The sequence below is a fragment of the Mesoplodon mirus genome (genome assembly GCF_964341445.2).
Source record: "Mesoplodon mirus genome assembly, chromosome: 2".
In the NCBI taxonomy this organism is placed as follows: Eukaryota; Metazoa; Chordata; class Mammalia; order Artiodactyla; family Ziphiidae; genus Mesoplodon; species Mesoplodon mirus.
In genome coordinates this window covers 161298110-161308374 of record NC_138977.1, presented here as the reverse complement: position 1 = coordinate 161308374, position 10265 = coordinate 161298110, and the positions used below count along the sequence as shown (strand labels likewise).

The window sequence follows — 10265 nt, the reverse complement described above, 5'->3', positions numbered from 1 at the left end:
CTTCCTGGGTTTGCAACCTCAGCCTTGCACTGGACCCTCACATCACTGACTGACTTGGCCACCTGATTCTGACCTTCGCCACCTGATTCTGACCTTCGCCTGACTTTGCTCCTTACTTTAAATGACTCTCTCTATACACCCTCACATGCATATGTACACAAACTGAGCTTGATTCTGTTTACCAATCATGCCTGCCTCTTCCCATTCCTGCTCTTTGATCTACTTTGTCTTTCATTCCCTCTCCAATACCATTTATTGAGTGAGCACCTACTGTGTGCCAGGCACTGTAGTAGGTGTTTCATAAACATTATTCTTATCACCCACAACCCAACAACACAGACATTGTTCCTGCCTCACAGCTGGAGAAAGACTAACTGCTTACTCAAGGTCAAGATTAACTACTACTGCAGGGTGTGATCCGAGCCAGACACAAGTGTTGACTGAAACATATCATCACCTGAAGTCCCTTGGGGGTGGGGAGCGCAGAAACCAACGTAAGGTACTTAAAATGTCACAATACTTACGATGTTTAGGCTTAATGTAAACATATTTGCATTTGAAAGTGCAAATACTGTCTTCCATTGGTCTTTGAAAAGCAGAGTAGCCTTCTCTAAAAAGAAGCCTTATTTCTATAGTGAAAGTGCTAATAGCTGAAGACAGAAACAATTCCAAAGTTTGTATTACCAAAACCCACAACAAAGTTATAGAAATACTTTATTTAAATATTAAGAAAAAAATTACACGTACTTACGATGATTAAAAGTTCATATGTTAAACAAATGCTAAAAACCCAGTAATTTACACAGTGATAAATCTTAAGTGATGGGAAAACACAAAATCCTTTCAACTGGTCCTCCTCCTAACAAAACTATTATAAAAATGGTATTATATAGGAATTGCTGAAGTTGGGTTAAAGGCACATGACACTATCATTCCTTTATACACACAGCCAGTCATCTCATACACTGAACTGTTCCCCCTTAAATGGAAGAGTGAACAACTTCTCTACACTATTGGGAGTACATTATGCATCTCTAATGAAAATTCATTTAAATTTTTATACTAACAGTTTCTCCAATGATCCAAACAGATTAACACCACAAATCAGTTATTTGTCTTGAATAGAATATTTCTACTTTGAATCTGAAAAATTCGATAATGAGTTTAGGAATATGCAAATGAAATATAATTTATTCTGATTTCAACTACAGAGCTATAAAGTTACAATTCTTCCAAGGAAACCATTCACTTCATAGATGCAAAAACACACTGTAGCTTTTCCATTATGTCTGCGGTGCTTTCAGCTAGCAGGATATTAATCATTCACTTTAAACTGACATGTCCTTACACCTGAAAGAAAACCCAAGCAAGACATTCTATCTCAGGCTGTTGGATTTAATATTAAAAAGCACAGTTCAATCTCCCTGCTTACAACATTCTCTGGCTCTCTGTTACCAATTATAAGTTGATGTCGGCAGTAAGTCAAAAGCTCCTGAACACGTGGAAAAACTCAACACTGAACAGCCAGAGATTCAAAGGAGACAGGGTCAGATGAGGGAATGCTCTTGTGGCGACAGGTCAACAGGGACAGGGGACATACTGTGAGAGTCCAAACGGTCCTAGACACAGCACAACATGTGGAGGGGACTCTGCACATCAGCATGTGTGTGCTAGCAGCTATTTTCAGACTAGCAACAATGAGAGGACATCCATTTCTTCTTTACTTTCCTTTAAAACCCCAAAGGGAGAACATGCTGTCTGTGAGCTGAAATGTCAGTTTTCTTTTGCACCCATAACTGAGTGCATTAACTTTTTCTTCTCTGGGTCTCAGTTTTCCAAGTTTACTTCTCTGGGTCTCAGTTTTCAAGTTTACTTCTCTGGGTCTCAGTTTTCAAGTTTACAAGTAAGTAAACTGACATATGGAGTAGATTTTCTCCAAGTTCTAACGTAAGCAACATGAAGAGAGGGACCGTCTGTCTTTTTCACCATGTCCCTAAGCATGTACAGTGATATTCTGAACACATACTTATTCAATAAATGAGTTATCTGACAATTAGCAAATAGACCCCATTGTGAAGGCAGCAGGCCCAGGGACACAGTGGTCTCTGGGGAAGCAGAAATTCTATAAATAACATGGAAGGAAAAGGCTGATGTGCCATCCATCAGATTTTTATGAGGCAGCCAGGACAGTTAGAAAACATTTTTCTTCTCAACTGGGTAAAATTGCCCATTCTTCCCATATTCCCATTAACTAAGAACGATCTAGCCAATAGTCATCTGTATAGAAGTAGATGGAAGTCTACTGCAATAGAAAATGGATCAATGTGTGAACTTATCCATATTGGAAGGTGCAAATACTCTCTTCATGAGATCTTGGAAGGTCAGGGTGCCTTCTCTAAAAAGTAGTCACTTAGAACTAAATTATGCAAATGGAAAGGGATCACAGTCCCTTCTACCTCAGAGTTCAATGGATGAACAACTCTCATGTAAACATGACTGAAATAATTTACTAGTCCATTATTGCTATGTCCACTAAAAATTATCATGAAAGACTTTTTCAAATGCATTCATTATTAGAAATACCATTCCAGAAATCTTACCTTTAGAAATCATCCAAGGAGTGAGATCAACATTACAACCCCCATAAACTGGGTAAACAACAGCAGTGGAGTGAAAAATGACCACACATGCCATAAAGCAACATTGAAGCTGAAAAGAAAAGGACAAAATAGCCACACAGTTCACAACTATAGCTATACTCTATACAACTATATTCTACTGTAGAATCTAGATTTAAAGGACTCACTTTTACCCGGTTTGGGAAAGTTCATTCAGCCAGTAACTTTCTATATATAAATCATGTTTCTCAGATATGTGATTTAGCCAATATTGGAAATACCATAATTTCTTCAAAAAGTACTCAGAACTGGAATCACTAAAGCTCCTCTAACGAGAGCTGGCCTGGCTTAACAGAGACTTCAGTCTCTTAACATTAGTATCTGTAAAGGAACATGAAATAAAATGACTACAGCCTGCTTTTACGATCTCACACACTACCAAACTATAATGGTAAAAAAAAAAAAAAAAATAGACGGTTAAAGTATTTTGCTGTTAGAAACAGAATGAAAAAGTAATCATTTATAAGCTGCTATTAAACTTTCCATTGAGAAAAACACTATTCCTGTCACCAAGGTAAGAATAACACACTTTCTAAGTGCAATGATTTTTATGAACTGAATTTTTAAGAGCAGAAGTTAATAAAGGAAAATTATAGTCAATTAAATAAGTGTTTCAGATAGTTAATGACTAACATACTATTTTGAGAAGTAGAAATTTAAATAGCTATAATCCTATTGTTCTAAAACATACAATATTTCTGGGGGTGATGTTAGCCTTATAAGAAATTGTAAAATAAGACAACTGTCTACACTCGTCACTGAAGGGTTAATAAAAAACCGCATCACAATGCAACATATGTCAAACACCCATAAACTTCAACTACAGAAAATACATAATAGAAAAAATACATTTAAACTGAATGTGTACAAAGGTGTGTGGTTTTCCCCAAATTAAAATGCAATTAATATAAAGAGAGAAAAAAACCTAAAAGGCCATACACAATGTTCAGTGTAGTTTTCTCTCTGGTTGGCAGGATCATGGGATTTACTTCGTGTTTTTCTGTAATTTACAGATTTTTCTTTAATGAGCAAGTTATAAAATACTTCTATAAAAATAAAAAAAACTTTTCATTGAGAACCTCTTAGCTTATGTAAAATGATGTTAATTGTGGCATTATTTATAACAGCGAAAGAATAAAAAAAACAGGGAGCTGGTTAAATAAATCATGGTATGTCCATGCAGTGATAATGATGTAACTGTTAAAAAGAATGAGACACATCTATATGTACTGGTATGGAAGAATTCCAAACTCAATTTAAAAAAAAAAAAAGATCACTCTGGAAAAACAGTTTGGCACTATTTATTGGAGTTGGAGGTATGCATACCCGATGAGCCAACGATTTCCCTTCTAGAGATATGTATATATGTATGCATGTACATATACATCCAACAGAAACATGCACAGGCACACAAGACATACACAAGAATGTTCTTAACAGCATCACTCATAATAACCCCAAACTGGAAACAATCCAAATGCTATCAACAGCAGAACAGATAAACTGGGATTTGGTTATAAGATGGAATGCTGAACAACAATGAAAACGAGCAACTGTTATGCACAATATGGACGAATCATACATAATGGTGCATGTAAACAGTCAAATGTAAAAGAGTACATACTATATGAACCCATTTCTATAAGAGATGCAAAAGAAAGCAGTTACCATGAAGGTGGGGACAGTGTTTACCTGCGGGCAGGAATGAAGGTAGAGTGACTGGGAGGGGGCATGGAAAGGGTTAGAGGGGGCCGGCACAGATCTCTTGACCTCGTTAGGGTTTACACCAAGGCTCACTGCATAATTCAGCTGTACATTTTAGATTCTTCCACTTTTCTGTCTGTATTATACTTCACAATGAAAATGATTTAAAAAGCAAAATGCAATATATATATATAGCATGTCACCATTTGTATTTTAAATAACTAAATATATAAGTAAAGAAAGATACTACTGAAAAGGGAATCAAGGAGACTGTTTTCCCATTATTCCCTTTTTTTTCCCTCTTGAATTTTGTACCACGTACCTCATTACCTGATCAAAAAAATTTTCATTCCAAAGGTAACTTACCAAATTCCTGCTACAATAAAAGTAGCAGTTGTAATAGGTATCAACGTTGGATACTTGATATCATAATCTTCAATTCCACGATACCATTCCAGATAGACTATGCAGTAAAATGCAATCGATAAGCTAACAAGCAACAAGGCACCGCCAAACAGAAACCAACTGTAGAGACAAAAATAATACCCTTCTATTATCCTCTTTTACATCCTCTGCAGCCTAATAGTAAATAATCTTTTCTGACACATCTGAAATGTGACATAGCCTCATATCATTGCTGGCTTACCATACCAATGGCAGTGATCCCATTTTTGACAGTGCATGTATCTGACAAAGGTTTTGTAAGTTTACCTTTGAATACAGGTGATTTGAATTTTGAGTCCTGTCCCATAACACAGGGCCTACCAGCCAGGTATGACTCGGCCCTGCTACTACAGAAAGGAAGCATCTGAACTTATTGAATCAGAATTTCTATGCCTATCTTTAGAAAGATGTTATTTGCAATTTTGCTCCAGACTGTGTGCAGCATACCTTGAGTCTAGACAATATAAACTACTTATAAAGGCTCTTCAGATACCTGAAGCTGACTAGAAATTCAGTGATTGTTAAGCAAATATATACACAAAAATCAAGTAGTTTAAAAAAAAAGTGCTAATTGACAGCACTTAACAAATCAGGTATCTTAAGAGTTTTCATTAATAGACTAAATGTCTATTTCTAAGAAGAATAGCAACTGGGGAAGGGGCAGTGGCACCCACAGGTACTCAGCCCCAGCTTGCAGGAGGTCTAGATCTAATAGGAGGCGGGCAGGTAGAGATGAGAGTCAGACACGTGAGAGGATGAAAAAGGAAGACTCTAAACACACACACACACACACACACACACACACACACACACACACACACACACACTTTCATAAACTAACCGACAAAAAAGGATGTTTTCCTTAAACATACAGGAAAGCGAGCGGCTTTCTGGTTGTTTCTGAAGTTTTGAGTGTGAGAGTAATAAAGATTTCAACAGATGCCATCAACTCCTCCAAGTTACGCAGGGTTTCTTGAAATACTGAGTATCAATTTGGAAGGAGTTAATTCATATTGCCTCTCATAAAAGATTTCTAAATGAAACCCTCCCGTTCCTAGAATATCTCCGGTCCTCCCCCAAGGGACAATGGCTTTTTGCTCCTTCCAACTCCACACGAGACCTGGCTCAGTGTGTGTGACAAAAAGCTCATCAGCCCCTTCCTTCCAGCCCCTGCGGGTCATGGGAGGAGGCCAGATTTGGAGAATCAGAGCAATGAACCCTTTTCGAGAAAGCAGAAGGCAGCCTGCACGGAATGCCTCTGGGTAGCGCTCTCCCGCCACAGCTGCCCCAACTCCCCGCTGCTTACCGAGGCCTCAGCAAGAATGCAACACTACTCTACTCAAAATCCTCAGCCTTCGGCCATGCGTTTCTGTCTCTTTTCCTCTAAGATGACACTTCTTTGAGGACAGGCCTATGACTCCCACTTTCTTTTCATGCCCCCCAGTCCTGGTCTGGAGGCTGAGTCCAGGCTCTGTCCCATACCACCGGTGGGCTACTGGGTGCCACTACTCCTGTGGGCGCCCCCAAACACCTTACAGTGTAGTGAGCTATTCCTTACCTCACCATCTCCTTTAACTACTAAGAATACTTAGTATTCTCATATACAAGGATACATAGGACACAAATGGATAAATCCTCTCATCTCTCCTGAAACCTCAAAAAGGCCTACCTCCTGAGGCTGGGCTGGACTGGGTGCCCCTTCTAGGTGCACTCACGGCATCCCGCACATACCCTCGTACACGCAAACAGTACGCACCACATGACTTACTCATCTATCACAGCCTAAAATGAGCTGGTGGAGGGTGAGAAACGTGCCTTGTTCATCACTGTCACCATAACTGGATACATCTTAGGCTCTCTTGAGATATTTCATGAACGAAGCAGCAGGTGCTACTGATGGTGTCTGAAACAACCATCCCTTCTTTTCCCAGCCCAAGTTCTAGACCAATTGAAAGACACAAAGAAACCAAACTGATAAAGACCAACTGTCAGCTTTTTTACTGATAGAGCTACAAAAAGAAGTCAGTTTTGGTGAATGGTGACAACGTGCTTCCTCACACTGAAACCCAGAGACAGACTTACCCACTGGGTTTCAAGTCACAGTGAAAACCTAGAGACCTTCTCATGTCAGGGTCGCCCCATAAAACAATGGTGCAGAAAAGCAGCCCAGAATCTGTGCTTCCCATGGGCAGCTGGCTCCCAAGAGGAAGAAGGTGCTGAGCTACGTGTCTGGTTCTTCTTCCCAAACTCTATCAGGAGTTCTAGCACCTCCCAGGGAAGAAGCCAGTGAGGGGAAGGGCCAGAAGATGGGAGTGTTTAGGGAAAGCTCTTGCTTGTGGAAGTAAGGAACGGGAACAAGCTCTCTCTCTCCCATAGTTTACATAACATCCCCCACCTCGCCTGCTTTCCCCAGACCACCTGCTCCCTCACTCTCCTCAGGCGCCCTTCCAGCAGTCACTGCTCTTCCTGAGGGCCTCTGCGGGAGAGACTGTGTGTCCCCCAACCCCCAACGATATCACCGGATCAAACAGTCCCGTCTGCACCTTTCTAGCCCTGCTGGTACTTCCAAACAATTACACTTGCACTTTAAGCAAACCACCCCTCTCGATGCCAGCTCCGATGCTCACCAACGCCTCTCCCTCTTTTTCTGTTATCTAGGGGCCTCCAGAACACTCTCCAATGTTCAGTGAGGACTCAGGAGTGTGATGAACAACCTTCCCCTCCGCGTCAACTCCTAGATTATACTGAAGAGATTTCAATCCTCATGAACGATGGACTATTTGACATCCTGCCTCAAAGCTCCTGACTCCTCCCACCAGCGACCGCAACTCTAATTCAGTCACAGCCTGTACATGTAGTTAACTTGTTGGCTGTAACTATTCTCTGAAAACGAGCTCTGAGGCCCAATTCCCACCCACCACAATTCTCATTCCCTCCTCCCAATGCTCGTGTACTTGATCTTCTTAAAGACCTTCAGTCATTCTCTCTGCATGGTTTACAAATGGATTAGGTCCTTCTTAAATTCACTACCGTCCTCATCCTACAAAATATCTGTGCTGAAAAAGCCCACTGAAATAATTTCCAGCCTCACCCATTCTGCGGTACGTGCCCAGAACACACACTCTCTTTTTCAACTCTGCGTCACCAGCACCTCCAACACCATGCCCGGCAGAAAGTAGGTGCCTACTAAACATCTGAAGAATTCGGCTCACAAAACGTGAAAAATAAAACACGGGTGTTTAACTTACGAAGCAATAAAGTTTTCTTACCTGCTGGTGTGAAAGTTTTCTTTAACGGTTTGAAAGAAATCGACATAATAGGTCACAGCAATGGATGCCAAAATCCAGAATCCAGAATGGATATTAAGTCTTGGAAGAGGTTTCTCCTTTTTCTCAACAGGTGTAGAGGTTTCTGCAAATAACGGAGAGTGCAACTTATGAAGTAACCATTAACTTCACAGGAAGAATTATACCTTTTTTTTTGGTCACGCCGTGCCGCTTACAGGATCTTAGTTCCCCAACCAGGGGCTGAACCTGCTCCCTCGGCAGTGAAAGCGTGGAGTCCTAACTACTGGACTGCCAGGGAATTCCACCACCCCCTTTTTTTTTTTAATTACACCTATTTTAAGTCAAATAAAATAATTTCCTAGAGCTTTCTAAGAACCACATTCTCTCCCATTAGAGTACCAATTTCTTCTGTAAAACCACCAAAATAGGTTTATATTTTTAGAAATAATTAATAGGAGCCTGCCATAAAACCTGTCCAATATAGTCAATTTTTTTGCCGCTAAATGAGTTTTGCAACCAAATTTATTTATATAGTCTTTTGGAAAGAATAATGCCATCTGGTAGTATAGGAATTTTAATGCTATGCTTCACATATAGTCTAGGAAAGTGATTAGTCCTGTTAATTAAGAAAAATGCAAGTGGCAAACATTAGAACACAAAATGGACTTGATTTTCCAAAAACACTACTTACAAGTACATATTTTAATTTTTTAAACAAACACAACCTTTTGGGGCAGCTCAAAAGTGGAAAGGGCACACTGGAGGTCCAGTCCCAACATGGTACTGTCTTAGACAGGTGATGGACAAGCCAAATTCCTGCCATGTGGGACCCAATCTGAAAGAATGGGTCAAATGGGGTCTAACAAGTTCCTCATGTGACTGACATGCCCTCTCTCTCAGTTCATGTGAACACCACTAGTATGTAGCCAAGGTTCCCGAGCCTTTAGCTGACCATCAGAATTCCTGGGAAGCTTATTCATAATACAAATTCTGCGAGACACCCTCGAAATTTATAAACCAGCATGCCTGCGCATGATGTTTTCTGCGTTTACTTTTTAAAAGTAATAAATACACAAGATTTACAACATACAGGACAAAAAGATTTAAGGCGAAATCTCTCTCTTTACCCTTAACCCCAGTTCCCCAGCGCCAAAGCAGCTACCAGTAATAACGTCTACTGAATTCTTGCATATTCTATGCATCTACAGGTGAACACACACCGCATGGTATCTGGTTTGAACACAAATGGTGGCATACCATACGTTGTTCTGCGCCTCCCTTTAAAAAGCATCCACATTGGTACATAAAAGTCGGCCTGCTGTCATGTATAAACAGCCAAGTGTATTTAACCAGCTCCCTGCTGACGGACAATTAGATGTTTCCAGTCGTTCGCTATTACAAGCAAAGCTGAGATGAAAGACTTTGCACACACGCCCTTGTGTACTGCTACGAGTACGCTCCTTTGTTAGGTTCTTAGAAATACAATCTGCGGATATTTTTTATTTTAATGGATATTGCCAAACAGGTGTTAAACCAGCTCTCCTGGGAATCCTGAAGACCAAGATGCGCAGGGCTACCTGATCTCTAAGGGTCTTTTACGACAGTAAATACCCGACTTGCAAAACTACTTGGTAAGCCTTGAAAAAACGAAACCCGGTCCCTCCTGACTGGGTAGGGCTGCGAGAGGCCCGCGGGGCCGGCCGTATCCGGCGCCTCGCCTCCGGGAAACTCGGCGCGACTCGGAGCGCGCCAGGGTGGGTGCCTCACCCGGCCCGGCGTAGCCCTCGCGGTCCACCTGGACCGCCGCGTCCCGCGGGAACAGGTATCTCCGCCGGAGTCGCTCCCGAGCCTGTAGGGCTTCCATCTTAGCACCGCCCAGAAACTGGGCGGTAGTGACGTCAAGCCTACCGGAACTTCCGGCATCGGTTCGCCGGGGGAGGGAGGGATTTCCTTTTGTGAAGGAGAGAGACTGTTGTGGTTTTAGTTCGTCAGAACGTATGGAGGGTTTGGCTTTACTATCTTAGTGCTCAAATCCGCAAACATGATTTGAACTTCAAAATATTTATCCTTCCCCACCTAAAGATATCCAGTTTGTTCCGAACTACGGAAGCCCAGAAGGGTCTAGCTCGCTGATGCCGGCGAATGCGCGCGG

At 41.2% G+C, this 10265-nt stretch overlaps 1 protein-coding gene across 1 annotated transcript; it reads right to left on the bottom strand.

Annotated features, from left to right (window-relative positions):
* Window positions 1-701: 701 nt before the first annotated feature.
* TMEM128 (transmembrane protein 128) lies at window positions 702-9993 on the bottom strand. Its single transcript, XM_082611549.1, has 5 exons — window positions 9881-9993; window positions 8096-8237; window positions 4749-4907; window positions 2601-2709; window positions 702-1350 (listed from the first exon to the last, which is right to left on the bottom strand). The coding sequence occupies exons 1-4, from the start codon at window positions 9975-9977 to the stop codon at window positions 2610-2612; spliced, it is 498 nt and encodes a 165-aa protein (XP_082467675.1). The 5' UTR covers window positions 9978-9993; the 3' UTR covers window positions 702-1350; window positions 2601-2609.
* Window positions 9994-10265: the final 272 nt, after the last annotated feature.